The 24,940-nt window shown below is 32.7% G+C and overlaps 1 protein-coding gene across 2 annotated transcripts in view; it reads right to left on the reverse strand.

Moving 5' to 3' along the window:
• The window catches only part of LOC134680860 (uncharacterized), a 36,455-nt gene extending 12,676 nt beyond the window's left edge, over positions 1–23,779 (reverse strand). The window contains exons 1-14 of one of the 2 annotated variants that reach the window (XM_063540128.1): positions 23,678–23,779; positions 21,762–21,845; positions 20,339–20,644; positions 19,303–19,587; positions 18,117–18,425; positions 17,074–17,364; positions 12,736–13,026; positions 9,830–10,120; positions 8,568–8,858; positions 7,646–7,933; positions 6,304–6,591; positions 5,381–5,668; positions 1,926–2,228; positions 1,116–1,676 (exon numbers count right to left, since the gene is read on the reverse strand). In XM_063540128.1, the coding sequence (XP_063396198.1) occupies positions 1,116–1,676; positions 1,926–2,228; positions 5,381–5,668; positions 6,304–6,591; positions 7,646–7,933; positions 8,568–8,858; positions 9,830–10,120; positions 12,736–13,026; positions 17,074–17,364; positions 18,117–18,425; positions 19,303–19,587; positions 20,339–20,644; positions 21,762–21,825 (3,856 nt within the window). In that variant the 5' untranslated portion in view covers positions 21,826–21,845; positions 23,678–23,779. The remainder of the gene's footprint in view (positions 1–1,115; positions 1,677–1,925; positions 2,229–5,380; positions 5,669–6,303; positions 6,592–7,645; positions 7,934–8,567; positions 8,859–9,829; positions 10,121–12,735; positions 13,027–17,073; positions 17,365–18,116; positions 18,426–19,302; positions 19,588–20,338; positions 20,645–21,761; positions 21,846–23,677) is intronic. The other variant, XM_063540129.1, reaches the window with a different exon arrangement.
• Positions 23,780–24,940: the final 1,161 nt, after the last annotated feature.

The raw sequence follows: 24,940 nt of genomic DNA on the forward strand, positions 1-24,940 counted from the left end.
GTCCGACGATCAATATTTTATTTGTTTAAAAAAAGTTAACAGATAACACATATCAATTCTCAAATCGTAAAAAATTGGTAGCCATATTAGCATTTATGAAGAGTATATTTCCCCTAATTGAGGATTTTTCTAATTACCATAACAAACACTCGGTGTTGTCTTATTATTCGTAGTATAAAACTCTAAAGAACATGAATACCAAACTGAACATATTTGAGTATTTATTAGCTATATTTATAACTGTCACTTAGTGCTCAAATATGGTCATAGAATAAGAATATGTGTTTTGATTAACATTAAGACACAATTCTCTTCCATAGAATAATGCTACAAAAGGTAAGTAACAATAGGTCAACTTGTTTGTAGACTTATTGATTTGAGTGATGTCACAATACACCATACCGCTGACACCCTCTAAACTAGTATGACTGAACACATTGATTTGAGTTACTTCAATAATATTGAGAATGAAAATGGCGACTATGTAAAGGAGACAACAACCCGACCAAGAAGAGAAAAAACAGCTGAAGGCCACCAATGTGTCTTCAATGCAATTTAAACTATATGTTTACCCCTAGGTCAAAAAGTGAGCCTCAGCTCTTTACTACAGTTTCAAAAATATCCTTTTCAGGCCCTGCTAAAGAAACATGAGGCATTCGTCTCCGATTTGGACGCTTATGGATCAGTTGTAGAAGGACTTCATGATCAGGCCTTCAGCAATGAACAAAACATATACCGGATACCATTATATAATTAATTTATGTACAATACCATAACCAACAAATACTGATATACAGCGACAGACTGGAACCTCTAAAAAAACAAGCTCCTAATTATGGTCAGGCACAAGAATACTAGTGGTCGACAACACACAACCTCCCCGAAACAAGGGCATTGTGTAAAAGCATAACGTGAGAAAAAAACGTTTAAATATGTTGCAATTTGCTCAACCTTTTGGATCAAAATAAAGCACTAAAAAGGAAAAGAAAAAAAACTCAAAAAAGACACAAAGAACAGTTGAGATAGTTTTCAAAGTTACCAAAAGCTACCCCAATGCCAATTACAAGTAATAAAATATCATCTATCTAAGACTGTGTTACATTTATCACACATACCTTGACATAGTATATCTTTTATCATTGTAATATTGGTAATAAGTGAATTGAAGCTATCAAACAGAAACACAAGGTCAGGGGAGCTGGCGATTGTGTTCAGTTCATTATATCCACCAGTACCAGGTTTCATATCAATGCCAAATGCAGCAATTAGAACTCCTTGCTGTTTTGCTAAATTGGCTTGTATTTCTGTTTGGACTTTGTCATATGACTCGCCATCCGTAATAAAGATAGCTACCCGTGAACGAGTGCTTGGCAGATTGACCATTTGTAAACGAATGGTTTCCAAAGCTTTGTGTGTCTGAGTGCCATCTCTTGGTTGTATAAGTCTGCTTTGAATTTCCTGAATCAGGTTTGCCTTGTTACCCATTGGATTAATAGCCGTGACATCACTTCCATAAACCAAAGCCCCTACCATAATATAGTTCTGACCAAGGTTGAATGAATTGATATTGTTTATTGTAAAGTCAATCATGGTCTGATAATTGTCATTAGATATACTATCTGATCCGTCCAACGCAAACGTTACTGTAGCTGGCCCTTGGCAAAGTGAGTCTGTACCTAGGATATGTGTGTTCAATTAAAATATATTTTATCTTTTCTTTGACAATGTATGGTTTGTAAATTTGCAATTATGATCTAAACAAATTTCGCGAAATATTTTTATCGATTTTTGCTTCCGTAATTGATATGATGAATTACTTAATCTGGAACATTAATTCATATGGAATTAGATTTTTTAAAAGTGAAATACGTTTTACCACATGAATTTGCTTGTTTTATTATTCCTACTGAAATAGAACTATCTACCTTGTACAGCAATCGTCCGACAAGTTGATTGGGTTGTTGTTAATGCAACATGATAAACTTCACAGCATATGCTTTGTCCATTATTGAGGGCTGTTGGGATCATAGTAAAAGTTTGACTAATAGTCCATGTCTTCCGGGCTGTATTCTGTGTTTCATAAGGATAAGTACCGCTTTGTATTACACCATTGAGTTTTATTACCATGGTAGGCTTTGGATTGCCCCCTGATGATGTACATGTCCATTGCGATTGCTGGCCAGTAATAACTGTTGAAGGACCCAACATTATTGGAGGTTGCGGTGCAACTGAAATTTGAAAACAGAACTTAATCAGCAAAGTATAAATTGTGATCATTTATGACATTTTTTAAAGCTTTGTGTATGCATTTGAAGGCATGCATGCAATTTGACGAATATATAGAGTTTAGTAAGATTCGCATATTAGCACATATTAGACACACGGCCAGTGTACGAGAGACACGCACATCCTCTGCATAACAGTTACCAGTGGATATTGCATTGAAAGGCATTTGACATCAAATACGAAATTGTACAGAAAAACCGAATTATCAAAAATGTGTGTACGATAAATATAGCGTAATCTATACCTGGGTTGGAAAATTTCAGTTTTACGAATTATTCGACATATATGATCCACAATGTCAAAAAATGTACACAAGGGAATAGTGTTCATTGAAATTAGAAAACAATTTTGAATATACCTTGTACTTTGAGCGTGATACAAACTGGCTGTTGCGTTGGTATTTCACAACATATTTTTTGTCCATCATTTAGTGTGGTTGGAGTCATGATGACGTTTTGAGTTACGTCCCACGTTAGCGTTGTTGGATTTTGTTCTTCTTGGCTATAAAATCCGTTTGTGATTTTAACACAAAGGTGGAATAGTTACAGATCAGCTGAACTATCTATTGTAACGGATCCTACGAATTAATGCAAGATGCAGTCACAGTAATATTTATATTACAAGTACATCTGGACCAGTGACGACTCTACAACAGATTTTATCCATCGGATCACCAGCGGTGATTGTGATACAGGCTGACAATATATTCTGTATATTTTAATTTGTCTAAACATCAGCCCAACAATGTAATTTATGTAAATTTTCTTTCGCAAATTTTAAGTCCTTTCATAAATTACAGGTTCTACAAGATTTTCCGTTCAGTATGTTCTGCAAAAACATGACTAGGTTCCGTGTTGAAGGCTGACATTTGACCTTTTATTGTTAACTTTTTATACATCAAAACAAACAATCGTGAAAAGTAAACTCGATTTTAACTTTGTAAAATGCAGGTATATATGCGCATCGGTAACAACATATTACAACCACAAACATAATTATTGAACAGTTCTCATGTTGTTGAACAGACACGGGATAAGGTGCAATGAAGAACGATTAGCAGAAATACATTATTAATTTTATTTTATCACCATCAACACCATATCAAAGTTTGGGAAGCATGTGCTGAACAGTTCGTAAGTTATGGCATGCAAAATAAAGCTCACAAAGACGAGATTTATCTAATTTAAAACTCTCTTTTATGTTGGTTTATTAATAATTTAAATAAAAAAAAGGCAGCACTTAATCCTATAAGGTCTTGGAGTAACGTTAATGAATTTAAGGAAATAAATGTTAAATGGGTTGAGAATGGCCTTGTCGTTATTGTGATAAAAGGGTTATTTAAAATACTAAGTTTATAGTTGTGAACGCCAGACACGCGGACCGTCTACGTAAAGACATATTGAAAGTGTGAATAGAATACTAGTATAACAGTTGCATGTGTACAATAAACACCAAACTAAAGATAAGACCAATTCCAAAGAGTTGTGTCAAATACGACTAAGACAATGAAGATTAGGGGTTGAAACCACTTGGTGATTTGAATAGAACTAATAAGTACATGAGACAACAAAATATATACCTTGAACTACTAGCGTACACTATACTGGCTGTATTGTTGAAATTTGACCATAATTGAGTTCTTTTGGGGTTATAAAGACCTTATAACCTACTGTCCACATATTCGATATAGGATTTAGTTTGGAGACGGTAGTATAACCGTCTGGTATGACAGAACCCGGAAGTGATATAGTCATGTTAGGCTGTGGATAAATATCTGATGATTATACATGTCCATTGCGTTGACTGATCAATTATAACTAAGGAAGGAACCAGAAATGTTGGTGCTTTTAGTTACTAAAACTTCAAAACAGTGCAGCTAAATTTCTTATATACAAAGACTGTTTAAAACAAAATCCAATGTTTTTCGTGCAATATGCTCCACAAGGAATGCAACAGAAAAGACTGATACCTCTTTAAGGTTTATGTACCCTTCTGTAGCCATTTTTGTACGAATTTTTCAAACCTCAATTGTATCAAAACTACAGATAAAATAAATAATAGAGATAAAATTGAGAATGGAAATGGGGAATGTTTCAAAGAGACAACAACCCGACCAAATAAAAAAACAACAGCAGAAGGTCACCAACAGGTCTTCAATGTAGCGAGAAATTCCCGCACCCGGAGGCCATTTGGTACATATTCCAAGGGGAAACTTGATGCAAAGCCTTATTGTTTACTGTTTCATTGCATTTGATAGAAAAAGAGGACTTTGTGGCAAAAAAAATCACGAATATAAGTGAAAGATAAAACATGTGTATAATTTCATCATTTACGGACTTTTCGTTACAATACTTAATACAATAATTAACTTGATATATCGTAAACCAAGATTTACAGAAACAAACCGTCAGGTCCTTCGTATGGTGTATACATATCGTAATTGATACGTTAAGTGTATGCATGTTCACACTCTACACCAAAGTATACAACAAAACAGTTCCGAAGAGTTGTGTCAAATACGACGATTGCAACGAATATTTGGGTTTGAAAACCCTTGTTTCGAATAAAATTATCATACGAAAAAGACACATTATATCCGTTTGTTAATTGAAATAAGTACATGCTATTAAAAAAAGATGTGGTATGATTGCCAATGAGACAACTCTCCACAAGAGCCCAAAATGACACAGACATTAACAATTATAGGTCACCATACGGCCTTCAACAATGAGCAAAGCCCATACAGCATAGTCAGCTATAAAAAGCCCCGATATGACAATGTGCAACAATTTAAACGAGAATACTAACGGCCTTATTTTTATAAAAAAATAAACGAAAAACAAATATGCAACACATAAATAAACAACAACCACAGAATTACAGGCTCCTGACTTGGTACAGACACATACATAAATAATGCGGCGAGGTTAAACATGTTAGCGGGATCCCAATCCTTCCCTAACCTGGGACAGTGGTATAACAGTACAACATAAGAAAGAACTATAAAAATCAGCTGAAAAAGGCTAACCTCATCAGATGGACAAAAATAGTGGACGTGGTACATCCCGACAACAAAGAGACTAAAAAATTGTACCTTGTACTGCTAGTGTACGACATACTGGTTGTAGCGTTGGTACTTGGCAACAAAGTTTTTGTCCATCATTGAGTGCGGTTGGGTTCAAAGAGACGCTATGAGTCACAGTCCACATGTTGGTATTAGGATTTAGATATTCTGTGCTAGTTAAACCGTTTGTTATGGTAGAACCTCCAAGTGTCATAGTCATGCTAGGCTTTGGATATCCATCTGTTGTACATGTCCATTGCGTTGACTGGCCAATAGTAACTTGAGAAGGACCCACTAATGTTGGTGTTTGTACTGAAGCTGAAATATCAAAACGGTACATCTACATGTAATATATACGAAGACTGTTTAAAATCAAATGCAGAAGCTCCAAGGTTTTTCATGCAGTATGCTTAACAAGGAACGCTAAAAAAGGTTTGAGACTTGATAAAGTTAATGGATGCAGATCTTTTTTTTTAAAAGTGACTCGTGTTCTTCAATCTTTAGCCATTTATAGTTTGTATTGTTTTTGTAATCGACTGTATTTTTTCATATTAAAATTGAATAGAATATTTTTTTAGACATTTACTGCAAATATAATTGATAAATAAAACATCAGTATAATTTCATCCTTTATGGACTTCAGGAACTTTTTGATACAATACTTAATACTATAACTAATTTTATATATTATACACCAATTTTTCCAGAAACATACAGTCTGATCTTTCGTATGGTGTTTACATATCTCAATTGATACGTTATGTTTGTGCATGTTCACACTATATACCAAACTTTAGAACAGAACAATTCTGAAGAGTTGTGTAAAATACAACGAGAACAATGAATATTTTGGGTTAAAAACCCTTAGTGTTTCTAATAAAATTAATATAGGAAAAAGGCACATTCCTGCCGTTTGTCTAATGAAATTAGTAAATTAGACTACAACACAATACCTTGTACTGCTAGTGTACGACATACTGGCTGTAGCGTTGGTACTTGGCAACATATCTTTTGACCATCATTGAGTGCGGTTGGGTTCAAAGTAACGCTATGAGTTACAGTCCACATGTTCGTGTTAGGATTTAGATATTCTGTGCTAGTTAAACCGTTTGTAATGGTAGAACCTCCAAGTGTCACAATCATGCTAGGCTTTGGATATCCATCTGTTGTACATGTCCATTGCGTTGACTGGCCAATAGTAACTTGAGAAGGACCCACTAATGTTGGTGTTTGTACTGAAGCTGAAATTTAAAAACGGTACAGCTACATGTTATATATACAAAAACTTTTTAAAATTAAAGCAGAAGATTAAAGGTTTGTTATGTTCTAGTAAAAAGTAAAATCACAAAAATACTGAATTCATAGGAAAATCAATACGGAAAGTTCATAATCACATGGCAAAATCAAATAACAAAACGCATCAAAAACGAATAGACAAGAACTGTCATATTCCTGACTTGGTACAGGCATTTTCAAATGTAGAAAATGGTGGATTAAACCTGGTTCTATAGCGCTAACCCTCTCTCTTTAATAACAGTCTCATCAAATTCCGTTATATTTACATGATGCGTTAAATAGGCTTCACACGAAATACTTAGAATGGTTTGAGACTTATTTAATTTAAAGGATACAGATATTTTGTGAGAAGTGGCACGTGTTATTTATTCTAGAGCCATTTTTTAAATCAAATATTGATTTCGTAATCGACTGCATTTCTTTGATATTGAAATTAAAATTGATTTTGTAAACATGTGTATTTTTTCATCCTTTACGGACTTGAAGACTTTTGGATACAATACTTAAAACAATAATTAACTTGATATATCGTAAACCAAGTTTTCTTGTGTACAATTTGGATATTAGTATGGCGTTCATTATCACTGAACTAGTATATATTTGTTTAGGGGCCAGCTGAAGGACGCCTTCGGATGCGGGATTTTCTCGTTACAATGAAGACCTGTTGGTGACCTTCTACTGATGCTTTTTTTATGGTCGGGTTGTTGTCTCTTTGTTTGATACATTCCTCATGTCCATTCTCAACTTATTTACAGAAACTAACCGTTTGGTCCTTCATATGATGTTTACATATCCTTGTTTATACGTTATGTTTGTGCATGTTCACACTATACACAAAAAAAAAAAAAAACTCTGAAAAAATTGTATCAAATACGACAATGGCGATGAATATTTGGGGTTAAAAACCCCTTGGTGTTTCGAATAAAATTAACATACGAAATAAGCACATTTCATCCGTTTGTTCATTAAAATAAGTACACGAGACTAAACAAAATATACCTTGTACTACCAGGGTACGACATACTGGCTGTAGCGTTGGAACTTGACAACAGATCTTTTGACCATCATTGAGTGCGGTTGGGTTCATAGTGACGCGTTGAGTTACTGTCCACATATTCGTGTTAGGATTTAGATAGTCTTGGATAGGAAAACCGTTTGTAATGGTAGAACCTCCGATTGTCATTATCATGTTAGGCTTTGGATATCCATCTGTTGTACATGTCCATTGCGCTGACTGGCCAATAGTAACTTGAGAAGGACCCACTAATGTTGGTGTTTGTACTGAAGCTGAAAGTTAAAAACGGTACAGCTACATGTTATATATATACAAAGACTATTTTAAATTAAAGCAAAAGATTAAAGGTTTGTTATGTTATAGTAATCGGCTTCACAGGGAATGCAAAGAATAGTTTGAGACCTCTTAAAATTAAAGGATACAGATTTTTGTGAAAAGTGACACGTTTTCTTCATTCTAGAGCCATATTTTAAAACAAATATTGATTTCGTAATCGACTCCATTTCTTAGATATTGAAATTAAATTGATTTTGTAAGTCATATGCTGCAAACATTAGTAATAGAGAAAACATGTGTATATTTTCATCCTTTAAGGGCTTGAAGACTATTGGATACAATACTTTAAACAATAATTAACTTAATTAAATTTTATTTACAGTAGCTAACCGTTTGGTCCTTCGTATGATGTTTACATATCCTTATTGATACGTTATGTGTGTGCATGTTCACACTATACACAAAAATATACAACAACAAAATTCCGAAAAAATTGTATCAAATACAACAATGGCGCTGAATATTTGGGGTTAAAAACCCTTGGTGTTTCGAATAAAATTAACATACCAAATAAGCAAATTTCATCCATTTGTTCATTGAAATAAGTAAACGAGACTAAACAAAATATACCTTGTACTGCTAGGGTACGACATACAGGCTGTTGTGTTGATACTTGACAGCATAGCCTTTGTCCATCATTGACCGCAGTTGGGATCATAGTGACGCTTTTTGTTACTGTCCACATGTTCGTGTTAGGATTTAGATATTCTGTGCTAGCTAAACCGTTTGTTATGGTAGAACCTCCAAGTGTCATAGTCATGCTAGGCTTTGGATATCCATCTGTTGATGTACATGTCCATTGCGTTGACTGGCCAATAGTAACTTGAGAAGGACCAACTAATGTTGGTGTTTGTAGTGAAGCTGAAATTTCAAAACGGTACAGCTACATGTAATATATACAAAGACTGTTTAAAATAAAATGTAGAAGCTCCAAACTTTTTCATGCAGTATGCTCCACAAGCAATGCTCAAAAAAGGGTTTAGACTTTATAAAACTTATGCATTCAGATCTTTTTCAAAAAAGTGACACGTGTTCTTCATTTTTACGCCATTTTATAATTCTTATGGATTTTGTGATCGACTGTATTTTTTCATATGAAGAGTGATATGGACATTTTGTTAGTCATTAGCTGCAATATAGGTTATAGATAAAACATTTTGATTATCTCATCCTTTACGTTAATGCACACTTTTGGTTACAATACTTAATATATTAATTAATCTGATATATCGTAATCCAAATTTTACAGTAACATACAGTTATGCCATGCAAAAAAAAGTAAATTCACAACTTGTTCGAAATATATGTTAACATGCCTTTTAGCCATTATCATTATACACTAGTTCTAGCTCATAGTGTTTGATAAATAAATATACTTTAAAATCCTTAGTGATCATTAGTCTTTTACTTTTATATTAATTAATTAATTACATTTCTAATAGCAAGTTATACTTAATTGTAATCAGGGATTTTACAAAATCCCTAGCTCTATTTTCAGTGATTTTGTAAAATTCCTAACTATTTCAGGTATTTTACAAAACCACTGAATCTGTTGGAATTTTGTTGAAGTAGATTAGTCCGGTAAAATCATTGATTTTACACATTCCCTGTAACATATAAATATCTCAATTGACACGTTATGTTTGTGCATGTTAACATTATACACAACAATATACAACAAAACAGTTCCGAAGACTTGTGTCAAATACGACATCGGCAATGAATATTTTGGGTTAAAAAATCTTGATTTTTCGAATAAAATGAACATAGGAAAAAGGCACGTTACATCTTATGTTCATTGAAATAAGTAAACGAGACTAAACAAAATATACCTTGTACTAATAGGGTACGACATACTGGCTGTAGCGTTGGTACTTGACAGCATATCTTTTGTCCAGCATTGAGTGCAGTTGGATTCATTTTTACATTTTGAGTCACTGTCCACGTATTCGTGTTAGGGTCTAGTATTTCTGTGCTAGTAAAACCGTTTGTTATGATAGAACCATCAAGTGTCATGACCATGTTAGGTTTTGGATGTCCATTTGCTGATGTACATGTCCATTGCGTTGACTGGCCAATGATGACGTTAGAAGGACCTACTATTGTTGGTGTTTGTAGAGGGGCTGAAATTTAAAAACGGTATAGCTACATGTTATATATGCAAAGACTATTTAAAATTAATTGCAGAAGCTTCAAGGTTTGTAATGCAGTCTGCTCTACATAGAATACTGAGTAGGGTTTGAGACTTCTTAAAATTGAATGGATGCAGATCTTTTGCAAAAAGGTGACACGTGTTCTTCATTCTTGAGCCTTTCTTTTAAAGTTATATTGTTTTTGTTATTGACTTTATTTTTTCATATTGAAATTGAATTGAAAATTTAGTTAGATATTTAATGAAAATATTAGTGATAAATAAAACATATGTATAATTTAATCCTTTACGGACGTAAAGTCTTTTTGATATTTACTTAATACCACATCACGAATTAGTTGATATATACGATGTGTCTGTGTCTCAACTAACTATTGACATTAAGTGACTGAAAGTACCGACAGTGGCCTATTCCCGAATTTGACTGTTTTGCCGTGTTTTAATTAGAATTGCAATACGATGTGTTTCGGTAACATTCATGTACATTAATGTACTATTTTTTAGTTTTTTCACATACTATGTTTTTGATTTTGGATAAAACTATCATCTTGTCCAGAATTTTAGCCCTGCGTCTAACGAAGTACATTCTTATGTCAAATTGTACTTTAATAAAAACAAAAAATAGGAGCCCTTGGTTGCATGAAAATGGGAGATTACAATTTTGTCCTGTCAATTTCTGATATTATTTAGAATGTGATATGTGGCTCCATTTCTTTTGGATTTTGATGATGTAAGAGGGGTTTAGAATACTTCATCTGATTCATTCAAGTCTGCATGTTTCTTTATGTTTAAAATCCTTTAAAAAAATGCCTTCATATATATTTTAAGAGAAGAACAGTATGAATCAAGCAACGGGCTTCAAGATAAAAAATGGTTCAGAATATCATTAAGCAAACCACGACTATACTGTACTGTATATAAACAGATCTTTTGTCAATAATTTTATCCTCCGTGTGGTAAGCAAAACGCTTTGCCGTTTTCAATATGGATTATGTCAGCGTATAAACGCGAGTCCCGTCCCCTAGATATAGGATAGCAACCATCCGGGTATGTGGGTTAGCAACATTCAGGGTATATGTGCGTTTGACCTATTAAATTATAATCCTGGTACCTTTGATAACTATGCCACTGCTGGTGGACGTTTCGTCCCCGAGAGTATGAACAGCCCAGTAATCAGACATGAATATCAATTATATGGTCATTTGAATAAATTTCCTGTTACAAAACTTTAAATTTTTCTAAAAACTAAGGGTTTTCTTATCCCAGGAAAATATTACCTCAGCCGTATTTGGCACAATTTTTGTTTTGGAATTTTTAGTTATTTGCATGGATAAAGTATTTCGTTAGTCAAAATAATTATAACGTTATCTAAGCATTACTTTAAAATAGCCTTCAAAAACCATAAAAACTATTTAGACAAGAATACTAGTAATAATAATTATGAAGTTAAGAATTACGTTTCATATAATAGTAATTGTATTGAGTTTTAGATTATATATACATCACAAAAATACGTCAGGCACTGTTTGTTTCGTCCTATGGTGTCGTCAATTATAAATGTCCGTTGTTATTATGTGGTTCATGTGTTGTACTATTTTATCACTTATTTATAAATTTCTCTGCGCTGAATGTTCTCGGGTTTGTTGGCACGTACTGTATTCCTATCACATTTTGTGTGATTCTAGTAGTATATTTTAACATCGCCTAATAAGCATGGGGTTCAACCCTGCCATTTGTTTTTAAATGTTTTGTACCATATCAAGAATAAGGGAGTTGCAATCAAATAGTCCGTTTCTATGTATGTTGGCGTTAGTTTTTGTTGCATGTCAGTGTTTCTGTTGTTCCGTTTGTTTGCTCTTATAGTTCCTTCGGTTTTAGTTTGTGATACGGATTCTTTTTCTCCTAATCGATTAATGACTTTTGAACAGCGGAAAACTGCGGTTGTCTTTATTTACAAAGAACTTTGGTGACATTGATGTTTCAATTGTCGTGAACTGTAAAATCATTGTAACTGCCAATATTCATGGATGTGGTTGGTAAAGATTAAACAAGATTTTAAAAGTTGCCAAGGTATACCTAAGGTAGGAAACCTTCGATGTTTCGGATTAAATCAACCATTTCTAAGATCTTTTGAGGCGAAAACGGCATACAAAGAACTGTCAGACACACAAATCAATGAATGTGTTTGTATATAGTAGATGTTTTTGTGTTCTGTCGAATTATTCCTTTTAAAATTGTTAAACGATGATGACTGATGTACCCATATTTTGACTGTTTTATTTATTGTGTCTGTTTAGTTGACGCATCAATGTAAATATAACGGAATATGACGCGACTGTCGTCAAAGTGAGAGGGTTAGCGCTATAAAACCAGGTTTAAGCCACCATTTTCTACATTTGAAAATACATGTACCAAGTCAGGAATATGACAGTTCTTGTCCGGTTGTTTTTGATGCATTTTGTTATTTGATTTTGCCATGGGATTATGGACTTTCCGAATTGATTTTTCTCTAAGTTCAGTATTTTTGTGATTTTACTTTTTTGTACATTGAAATAAAAAACAACATGTTTTAGAAATAAAATTGACCTTGTACTGCTATGGTGCGACAAACAGGCTGAAGTGTTTCCACTACACAACATATCTTTTTCCCATCGTTGATTGGTGTTGGGGCCATCATGCCGTATTGAGTAACTGTCCAAGTGTTCGTGTAAGAATCTTGTATTTCCTTGCTAGAAAAACCGTTTGTTATTCGAACACCATCCATTGTCATCATCATGTTAGGCTTTGGATGTCCATTTTTTGTTATACATGTCCACTGTGTTGACTGGCCAGAAATAACGGATGTAGGACCAGAAATTGTTGCTTGTTGTAATGAAGCTGAAATTTATATAAAAACAGTATTGCTACACTAATTTTTATATAAAAATTGTATATGAGTTAGAAAGAGCTCTTAGATTTTTCATACGTCCAGTTCCGCATAGAGTATTCAAAGTAAACTCATCATAGAGGACAAAAGGACACTCAAACTCATAGATCAAAATTAAACTATCAATGCTGTGGCTTAAAAAGAAAAGGCTCACAAACAAATAAATAGTACACAAGACACTATATAGAAAACTAAAAACAAAGCAACACGAATCCCACCAAAAAGGGGTGTGTGTGTGATCCCAGGTATTCCGGAAGAGTATTAAGTAAATCAAGTAATATTTAAAACAAAAAAATATTTATACATTACCTTATAAATTCATACTATTATTCAAATTTCTTTTCTAACATTATGCTTCTATACTACATGAGTGATAGATTATAAACTTCTATAAATTTCATTGATTTCATTAAGTTAACTTCATTTTTTATTGTTAACCTACAGCGATATCGGTAACGAATGTGTGTGGAGAAACATTGTATTATCTAGTTTTTATTTGGAGAAAAAGTTATAATATTCTAAAATGAAATAATATTGAAATCTTTCACAAGTTGACATCAATTATATATCCAGTGTGGCTTACGCATTGACTTTAAAATGCAAAAATATATTTCAAAACCAATCAGTTTTTACCTTTTTTGTACTTATTTGTATAAAAAAAATCTCCTATTTCTCTATTTCCGTATTGAGTGTACGTTTCGGAAGATACATTGATATTGGATTTATGACTGTTCATTTTGTGGTCCGTGTTCTGCCTGCTTGCTTTTAATTTCGTCGATTGTTTGTAAAATTTTCTATATACAAATAACTAAAAATTGAACTAAGGGTTTAGACTGCAGAATAAAACAATGGGTACTCGCTACGAAACAGCAATTAGTTTCATCGAAAACTACACGTCATCAATTTGTTTTTTAATTTTTTTGTAGAAAATGTTTACATTTTTTCAAAAATAAATAATCAACCAAAAGTATTTTTTTACCGCCGCAACTCGCGGAATAAAATATTTTAGAAATTATTTTAAACCTGTGTTACTGTACACAGTTAATTGTTAGATAAACATTTTTTTTAAATGGTTCTTTAACCATTTTGATCTGAACCTAATTAGATCAGATTATATCAGCAAGACCTAGAAAAGATAAAAGAAGATGTAGTATGAGTATCAATGAAACAACTCTCCATCCAAGTAACTATTTGTAAAAGAAAAAGAAAAAAATTGTCAAAGTAAGGTCTACAACACTATACATTGACCCAAACCAAAGCACAAGTTTCATTCTATTTTCAATAACCATTAGGCAAAAGACAAAACTTTTTTTATTCAAACTGGCTATCATGTACAAAACGAATTGAAAAAATAGCACTCCTAGATTTATTAAAATGAAATGAGTAAAAAAAAGGTTACATATTATATAAAATGTACCTTGTACTTTTAACGTAAGACACACTGGCTGTTGCGATGACATTTCACAACATATCTTTTGTCCATCATTAAGTGTGGTTGGGGTCATGACTACCTTTTAAGTTAACTCCCACATTTGCGTATTAGAATTTCGTATTTCCTTGCTACTTAAACCGTTTATTATTTGAAAACCTCCCATTGTCATTACCATGTTGGACTTTGGATACCCATCTAATGATGTACATGTCCATTGCGTTTGCTGACCAGGAATAATTATCGCAAAACCCGAAATAGTTGGAGGTTGTTGTGAAACTGTAATCGGAAGAGTGATATAAATACATATACAATGATTGTTTCGTTAATTGAAAAAACCTTACCGAAGCTTTAAAAACGATTGAAATTTGTTTGAAAACGGGGTGGTGTTCTCGAAAGTAACCATCCTAAGATTCGTCCTAAGTCATAGATAGACCGATTTTGTGATGGACTTAGGACACAATTAGGCTGCGTCTCGAAGCTATCTCAAACGCATCTTATGTTAGGACGTCCTAAACATATCTTATTTGCGAAAGTCTAAATAGTTAAAGTAATTGTTTGATAAAATAATGAAAACCAATTATCAAAATTGTTTATAAAATTTTGTAATAACATGTTTTTAATTAAATGCATGATTGCAAAAGAAATTATAATATAATTATATAGGATTTTGATATAAACTGTAAAACAATTTGTTTTGAAATGAGAATATTGAATTCGTAGTGCCATCGTATCGTAAAAACACGAAGTTCAAAGTTTTAAATCATGCACAATTTCTTTATACGGGTTAATAACCGATGGTGCGTTTCTTTTCACGTTCATCTTCACGTAAAAAAAGCTAGGACGAAAAATGTGATATATCCAAAGTTAGGAGAGCTTCGAGAACACGACTTAGGACAACGACTAGTCATAAGATGGTCTTAGGACACGTCCTAATCCTAAGATAGCTTCAAGAACACAATCCCAGGTACATCAGATCAGCAATTTGGAGATTCCTGTAGACTTTGAGAAATGTACTAAATAAATGATTAGAATCCGCGTATGGAAGTTCTTTTCTATCGATATAACTACCGTAATTGCTTATAAAAAGAAAACTTTATCATACGTCAATCGTTTTAATCCCAATCAACGAAAAAAAAACATCTTTCAAATTTTAGACTTAATGATCATTTATCTATATTTAAAAAAAATATCAGTCATAATGCAAACCGGGTCAAATACCAATTGACAAATAGTTTGTTCCCGAGCATCATTCAAGAGACATTGATTGTGAAAATGTCATTGGTAATGTTTTGATTAAAGTAAAGATATGAGGCAGACTAAGCTGTATTTGTAGTATCCTTTATCTCCAGTTCAATGGGATAGATTCGTTGAACATAGTCACCAAATGTTGTATTATTTAGTGATAGAACATCATCTATATAGCGGAATGTAAAGTTAAAGGATATTGCTAAATTCTTAACTTTCTTTCTGAGAAGTTCCTGTTCGAAGTCAGCCTCATAATAATTAAGAAACAAGTCGGCAAGAAGAGGGGCACATTTGTTCCCATTGGAATTCCGACAGTCTGTTGAAAACACGTTCTCCGAACGTAACAAATATGTTGTCAATCAAGAAATCAAGCATCTTGTCAGTTTCAGAGATTTTTTGGTTTGAATCAGAGTGATTCTTTACAAAGTAGGATTTGTCCCTCCCGAAGACAAGATACCTGTATATACGTGTATTAACTTAGATGTAGTTGTAATCTTTTTTTTTAAAATTTTACTGGCCAGTCTGTAAGATTTCTCCTTTTTTGTCTCCCAATGCAGACAACCCTTTATAATCCTCTATATTCGTATAGATTTGATTGCATACCTTGAATACATTGTAACATTTTTTGTTATCTATTGTAGCAAAAGCGCAGTAGAAATAATTGAAATGAACTTGTTTCAATGGTTTTACACACAAGTATTTTTTGGGGCCCGTTATAGCTTGATGTTTAGGTGTGATCTAAGACTCCGTGTTGAACATCGTACTTTGACTTATAATGGTGTTTCTTTTACAAATTTGACTTGGTTGGAGAGTTGTGTCCTTAGGACATTTATCTATTAACTTGATTGTTTTAGAATTGCTTTGATATAATGATGTATTGTGGGCAGGGAAAAGTGATAGATTAATCCATTGAAACATTGAAACTAAGAAGTAATACCTTTAGCGATAATAGTACTGTTCTATCTAAAACTCAACAACAAAACCTGGTTTACATTAATTGACGTTGGTTTGATTGTTGACTTAATTCGCCGTTTCAGAATCTAATGCATCCTGGGTAATATTTTCAAATGTGTACACCAAAACGTCCTGATTAATTGAAAATGTCACAAATAAAAGAATGTAACCAATGACGTGACGATATTTTCATTTTGGGGTTCGAACAATGAAATTATCCATGATTCTTTAAATTCTGAAACAGCCAATTACGGAAGAGTGTTTAATGATTTTGAGAATAGCCCTGTATCTGTGATAAGATCAACATAAGCGAGAAAGCCACGCCGGATCTGTTTAATCATTGATGAAAGAAAAAAAAACGTTTTACCTTGTACTGATAACGTAAGACATACTGGCTGTAGCATTGGAACTTCACAGCATATTTTTTGTCCATCATTGAATGCAGTTGCTATCATTGAAACGGTTTGGGTTACTCTCCACCTTTGAGTGTTAGAATCTTGTGTGTCCTGGTTAGATATACCGCTTGTTATATCAATACCCCCAATTGTCATAACCATGTTCGGCTTTTGATATCCACCCAAGGTTGTACATGAGAACTGCGATGACTGTCCAATATAAACTAATGGAGAGCCCGAAATTGTCGGTGGCTGTGTGGCAACTGAAATTTTATAACAGTATTTTTGCAATAGTTTAGATTAGCAAAATATTTTAGAAGACTAAATTGGTCCATATAGAATTGAAAAACAAAATACAGCATAAAATTTTATGTAATGTGGATTTATTATTATTCGATGAACCACGATTTTAATGTTCAACGGAATTCAAATTTCTACAAAGTCATATTTTGACTCTGTCAGAACCAAGAAATCACATATCCTCGAAAATGCAAGGTTTCCGCAATCTACGAAAATTTGTTCCCATAAAAAACCAAAACTCTTAAGTATTGCCTTTTTTATCAAAGTAATCAGCTTGAATAAACTGCATTTCTGTTATTGAAAGTAAATTTATGAAAATTTATTGCAATTTAATGAAACTTTATAGCAATTGGCGTGACACGAGTCTCTTTCTGTCTTATGTTGATGGTTTATAAGCAGTTAAATTTATTATAAAACATTACGATGAAAAGAAATTAAACATATTTTGAAATGAAAAATCATTGTTCAACAATGGACAGTATTCGAGCTATAAGAACAATAAGAAACCATGTATACGCCTCTCCCTTGGGTGGTCTCTTAATACAGGTTTGACTGTAGTCATATTAAAATAAAAAAGGATGGCATTATTGTAAAAACTTACCCTGAGAAAGATGTAGGATTACCCATGACGATAGTGTATACGTAAACACAACAGAAAACAATAACCCTGAGAAAGTTTAAGGATTACACCGTAAACACAACAGTAAACACTTACCCTGAGCAAGTTGAAGGATTAAACATGACGATTGTGTATACGAAAGTGTCACGTGGGTAACTTTACAGCAGAGACTGTCCCCATCATTTGCTATTGATGGCGCCCAATTAAGTGTTGTCGTCATTTCTGTTGTTTTTGTAACGTAATCTTTTACTTCGTATGATGTAATTCCATTATATATTTGATTATTGTTTATTGTGATAGTCATATCAGGAGCCGGATTGCCTCCCTTTGATTCACACGTCCATTGTTGTTGTTGACCAGGATTGAATACTGTCTGGCCGGTAAATATAGGATGGTCTGGTGTGGCTAATAAAAATAAAGAACACTATATAAATATGAGCGTGATCGTTTAAAATATATCTAGCTAGAATAACTAATTGTGCTGTTTGTAATACAACCTGGTTACAATGCACACAAAAGCTTTCTGCCGAAAAGTAACGGAACTGTATTGATTCAACACACAGTTGATATTTATTGTCATCGCTCTTATGTAGCCTCCATTTGATTTTTAGGGGATGGGGGCTTGAATATAAATTATGTTCGGCATTTTTGCTGTTTTTATCTCTGTTCTAAACATAACTTTTCATCCTGCACTTGTTTTTATGCCATATAGCTCATCCTGCCGGGTTTTTTTATCCAATACTCCTGTCCTGCATTTTTGTCAAAGTTTATCCTAGCCCTCCCATTATATTATAAGCATCATCTAACCGGTATAATATGAAAGGTGTCACTACCTAGACAAGACCTTATATCCTCTTCTAGGCGCCTCAGTTCGCTCTGAAGTTTTGATTTGGTTAAAAGTGTATTGTTCAATAGTTAGTTATTTCTGTTTTGTAAGTTGTTTGTCCCTTTACCTTTTTTCTTTCAGTCTGTTTCGACTTATTACTTCGTCCATAATTTCCTTATTGCTATATTCACATAACAGAACAGAAGAGAAAAAAATCTTACACAAGAGTAATAAAATCGATGAAAATAAATGAAGCTTTATTTATCTAACCCATAGTTACTTTTGTAAGCAGATATTACAGTTTACTTTTCTCGACAACATCGAAATAATTATAGCAGGAATTCATTACTAGTTCTTTGAGGCGTCAGCCGTTTTCTGTTGTGACGTCAAAATTAACGATAATGTGTATTCATTGAAATTCAATTGTTTTTGTGGCACTTAAAACAAATAGCTTACCTTGTACCGCAACAATTACGCTTGTTGACTTAGCATCAAAAAGGTCATGTTCAATTTTACAGGTGAGTTTATCACCATCGTTCATTGATTGTGCGGTCCAAATAAGAGTGCCAATCACTCCGCCAGCAGATTTGTCTACCGTAAAACCACTTTGAATGGGTACGTTATTAAGGTACATAGTCATCTTTGGTTCCAGAAATCCTGCCGTAGACGAACAAAACCATGTTTCTGTATCACCAGCTAATACAGTGTCTTTTCCTGTTAGAGCTGGCGCAGGTGGTGCAACTGTCAATATAAAACGCGCATTATAATGCAATAAGTTTGTAACGACAATTTTCATTGGACGTTGACAAATATTTTGAGGGGGTTATATTCGATGTTCTTCCAGTCCGTAACTAAGAAAGCCACCATTTTGAATTCCGATATTTTTTGGGTATGTAATTTCCTCGTAATTTCTCAAAAAATAAACAAGATAGTCGCTCCGCGTCGCTCCGCGTCGCTAGGTAAACTCAATTTGCGACAGTAAAATCAACGTTTTACGAAGGCCAAGCTTAAAATACAATACAGTTATCTCCTAATTGATATGATCATAAAAGTCCAACATGTGTCAATTCAAAATAGATTCTTTAAATTAAAATCATGAGCAATATTTTCTTTTGTCTTTATTTCTATTTAGCTTTACACGATTTTGAGTTACTTTATATAGAAATTATAGTATGGTTACGATTCCGAATTAAAAACTAAAAGCCGAAAGTTTTCATTTGTACATCATGTACATGAACATAAATAATTTTTTTTTTACCTACATCGGACAATTTGTTGATTCGACTTTTGAATTGGCATATTTTATTTTTTTATTATTTAACAGAGATATATAAGCCTTACTGTGATATCGCAATATACAATTAGCAAAGTAACCCAAATTTTGACATATGTAAATGAAGGCAACTAACAATTTAGAACGACAAAGAAACAGATTAAAACTGTATATGATAAAATTTTTGGAGAAGCGAAACATAAAGAAACTTTCACTCACCTATATAAAACGTAGCGACAAGATCACTTTGCAAGACACCATTGTCAACTTTGCACTTAAAAACTTGTAAATGTTCACCAATTGTCACATGACTTATAGTCAAAGTCGATGATGTTACGTCTGCCGTAGTGGTAACTGGGGAAACGGTGATGTTTTGAGAATTTGTTAGAAGTCTTTCATCCACATACCATGTGATATTAGGTGTTGGCATGCCGCCTGCTGATGAACATTCTAGCTGTACAGTATGCCCTGTTATGGGTGAATTAGTATGTCCTTTATACGTTATTGCTGGGTATCCTGGTGGCCCTGAAAAAAACCAGGTTGGTAAAATTAAGAGTTATTTTTTATAATCTTTAAGTTGCTGGTTTCATATATAATTCGATATTGATGTTGATATTGATAGCTTTTCATCATTTAAGATTATCAAGATGCTTGATTTCCTAATTAACAACATATTTGTCACTCTTGAATGACGTGTTTTTCGTCTAACTATCGGCATGGTTGGTGACTATCTGGAACGCATCTATCCCATAGAACTAGAGATAAAGGATACAACAGATACCGTTAAGTATCCCTCAGATCTTGACTTAAATGTACATCTCGAAGTTGATAATGAGGTTCGATTGAAAAACAAAACTTTTCGACATAAGAGATTATTTCAGCTTCCCAGTTGTGAACTTTCCATTTATTTGTTTCAACATTCCAGCATCGCCTGCATACGCAGATTACATCTGATATATAGATATACAATTGAAACGATATTTCCGGGTTTGCATTTACTATCCTGATTTCATTGATAGAGGGTTGCTGTTCGCAAGGAAGCTATTAAACTAAGAGCTCCAAATGGTAAAATTGAAATCATGATCCCTTCGTAAATTTTACGGACACCACCACGAGTTGGTTGACCATTATTATAAATAACTTTGTTATACAGCGATCGGATGTTCTAGCTAATCGTTTCAGAATCTATAGAGCCTAAGAAATTGATTAGTGGTCATACTCTAATAGTTTTAAAAAAGTGTTAATAGGCTTAAATTACAGAACTCAGGAACTGAACTAGCATTCATTTTGAAAAGAGGGGTTCAAACAGGGTGGTTGTTCCAACCATATGTCCCCTTTCAAAAGCATTAATTGATCGTAAAATAAAATTGATAGATATCTAACCCCGGACCGCCTGTGTCCGCCTTTAAAGATGAATTATTGGTAGCAAAATATATTTGTTAGTTTTCGGTCAACGGTATGTAATTTTTAGTCGTATATTTTTGTTACTTTTAATACACAATTATTTCCTGTGACGAGAACTATATTCTAAAGCATCGTACTTATTAATAAGTTTTTTTTTACATTTGATGATCTATTGTTTTAACTTTGACATTCGCTATTGCTGGATATTGCTGTCAGCTGCAATGTTATATATACTTACGTAATTCCCATGTTTTGACATAGCTCAAAAGTCCGAAAAGAATAAATGCTGTCTTTACTATCATCTTTTTACAAAATATAAAATCTACAATAAAACGAAAAAGGTTAAAACATAAATAGTTGTGCAAATAAAGATGTTAGAATTTTGTTGTATCGTGGTAAAGGCATCAGTGTGACTATGAGATGAAGAACAGCAATAAAAGATATGTTCCTTTGCTTTTTGTGTGTTAATTATGCGTGTATACTGAATTTATGTCATGGATAAATACCCAATATACTTTTTTTTTATTTTTTTGTGTATAACAAAATATGATAAAATTTATATTCACTGATTCTCTGATTTTGTAGCCCTGAAGACAAAATTGAAATGATTAAGATAATGAAATGTTATATATAAGATACCAAACCTAATATATTAACAAGGTGGTATGAATTTAAATGTTACTATAACGACAATTTATGTTTTTTTTCATTTTCAATTAATTTCACAGCAGCATATGAAACAAGTTAAAAGCGGTTAGATTTGAAAATAAAAAAAACAAAATATCGTGAGGCTACATTATATAACTAAACGGATCATTGTTTGTTTTTGTTTAATTGATATGTTTACGGTCTTTTGTGCTCTTCAAAAGTGTGACAACATTCCTGCTCGTCTCAACTATGTTCAGAGATATTTGACATCATTCTGTCCTAATGCGCGAACCACCCAGAACACGTTAAAATCATAGTTTGTTCACCAGGATACACGTGCATGGAGATCTTTGGTTTCACCTTGGTGAATCTTTTTAAACAAAAATATCCCAATCACAATTGGGTTTTCCCAAAAGTTCGTTCACAGTTTTGTTTTTGCATTATTTCCAAGACTTGTAAGATAGTATATAAGCTGTTTATGCGGTAATGATGTTGTTTAATGGTAAAGGCCGTATGGTGACCGATAGTTGTATAGTTCCATGTAATTTGGTATCTGAAATTTTGTCTACAATAGCACTGGGCAGGATCAAACTTTACTCATGCCAATTATTTTTTCAATTTCAAGCAAAGATAAATTCTGTTCAATTTTTTGAAAAGTGCAAATTTAACAAAGACTTATACACCTAGGAAGACTTATTACATATTCAAATAATTGCACTCCGAATTTTATCAATGAAAGAGTTTGGTCAGTATAGTCACATAAGCTTTTTTGTAAAATTATTAAATTAAGAAAGTTTACTGAACCCATTTTCATTTCACCTGAACTTAAAAATTACAAAATGTACATGCTAGCAGGATAAATCGGTCAGACTATTCGTACAAATAAATTATAATAATAAATACCAGCAAGTTAGCATGGGGGCAAATAGTTAAAAGAATATAAATGTAATCTAGATAAGAAGAAGTTACTTTTAAATTAGCATGTCAAAAATAAAGAAAGACAAATTCGCCTGTATTTATTTCGCTTCTGTATTCAAACAGTTTATTTTAAAAACCTTTCAGAATTTATATGTCGAAAAAGTATTATACGTACTTCTAAGAAATTATTATTTGTTAAAAAAATATAATTTACTTGTAAAATTTAAGAATATTTTTAAAATACTACAGACGAGTTGTTAAGTCAAATATTATGAATTGGATTAAATTTTGCATACAAGGCTTTATAGAAATCAAAATATTAGTATTTCATTGGAAGAAAGTTTGTAGCTTATATTCTGAAAGTATTTTTGTTTTGTTTTATTTTTTATTCTCATTTTTCATTATCTAAAAATATACCCAGAACTATTCTTACACATATGTTCATTGTTAGAAAATAATATCTAAGAATATTTCAATATTTCACAAATGAAAGAAATATTTAAAATGATTTACTTATATTAAATGTTTAATAATTCAAATTAAAACAGTTTGAAACGAAAATGAATTAATTCATAATGCAGTATTTACCCAAAATCCTAACTGTTGTAATTAATTAATCCAGATGTACGTCTTATTATAATAAACCACTATTTAAAGTTAAATCTGTGTATGCGAATGATTATATATTCAGGGCAGGGGACAGTAATGGCGACAATCCTTAACCTTATCAGGATAATACACTGCAGGGTATATCTGATAACCAGAGATAGATATCGGTCGAATGTGTATTGCCTAACCGTAAACACGCAAATCCATTAAACACTTCAATGAATAATTGAAAGATAAAATGATTTATTTCAATTCATAAAATATTAGGAATATTATTTTTAAATGCACTATATATGTAAAAATCGCTTTTTTTCTTCTTTTTAAATTTTTTTTTCCGCCACTGGTCCAAAGCACTTATATTCTATAATGTACTTTACGATTTTTTTAAGTAGGATTTTCTTAACAATAAAATGAACATTTTTGATTGCTTTCGTAGTATTTTGCGTGGAGGTCTTTCTCGTGATACTTTATTACAAAGAATCTGTGACACCCTGCATGTATATTTAATGTAACATCTGCAAATATTTACAGTAAGAAAAGCGTATTTGTGAATATCTACTGTTTGAAAAACATATCTGCGAATATTTACTGTTAGAAAAGCGTATCAACAGTGGATATTATATTGAATACTGGGTTTGAAGAATGTCCTTACATGCTAGTGCATGGTTGTATGCACGCATATGTAAAGAGTTTTGGGGTTGTTTGTTACAATGTATTGTTAACTTTAGATGTGTCACGGTTTTTTATGTTTTGTAGTCTCATTGACACACTACACCACGTTACCTTATGTATACCCTGATTCAGTAAAGCTTAGAATATCAAAGCTACTATTAATCACTTTTTATTACATATGTACCAGTGCGTCCAATATCGCTCTCATTTTATCCTTAGGGTACCGTATCATATTTCAGTGGTCAGTGATTCATTACCTACATAAATTCTCAATTTATACAGTTTGAGATCATTGCGGTTTTTGTTAAATTGCAAATAATGCTGGTTTTGCACATGAGCCACAAAAGATATACAAACTGACAGTTCTTGATTATAGATCGTCATCTTAATAAGATTAAATGAGCATTTATATTAGTTTTGGAATTTGTCTATATAAGTATGAAATAGCTGAACTACTGTGCAAATCATCAAAGGCATTATCAAATCAAATATATGATTTACAACATTATCAAGTCTTAGAAAGTTTCGTGAAAACCATGCCTCGTCACAAAAGGAACATATTGAAGAAAA

Source organism: Mytilus trossulus, chromosome 8 (genome assembly GCF_036588685.1).
Source record: "Mytilus trossulus isolate FHL-02 chromosome 8, PNRI_Mtr1.1.1.hap1, whole genome shotgun sequence".
Lineage (NCBI taxonomy): Eukaryota > Metazoa > Mollusca > Bivalvia > Mytilida > Mytilidae > Mytilus > Mytilus trossulus.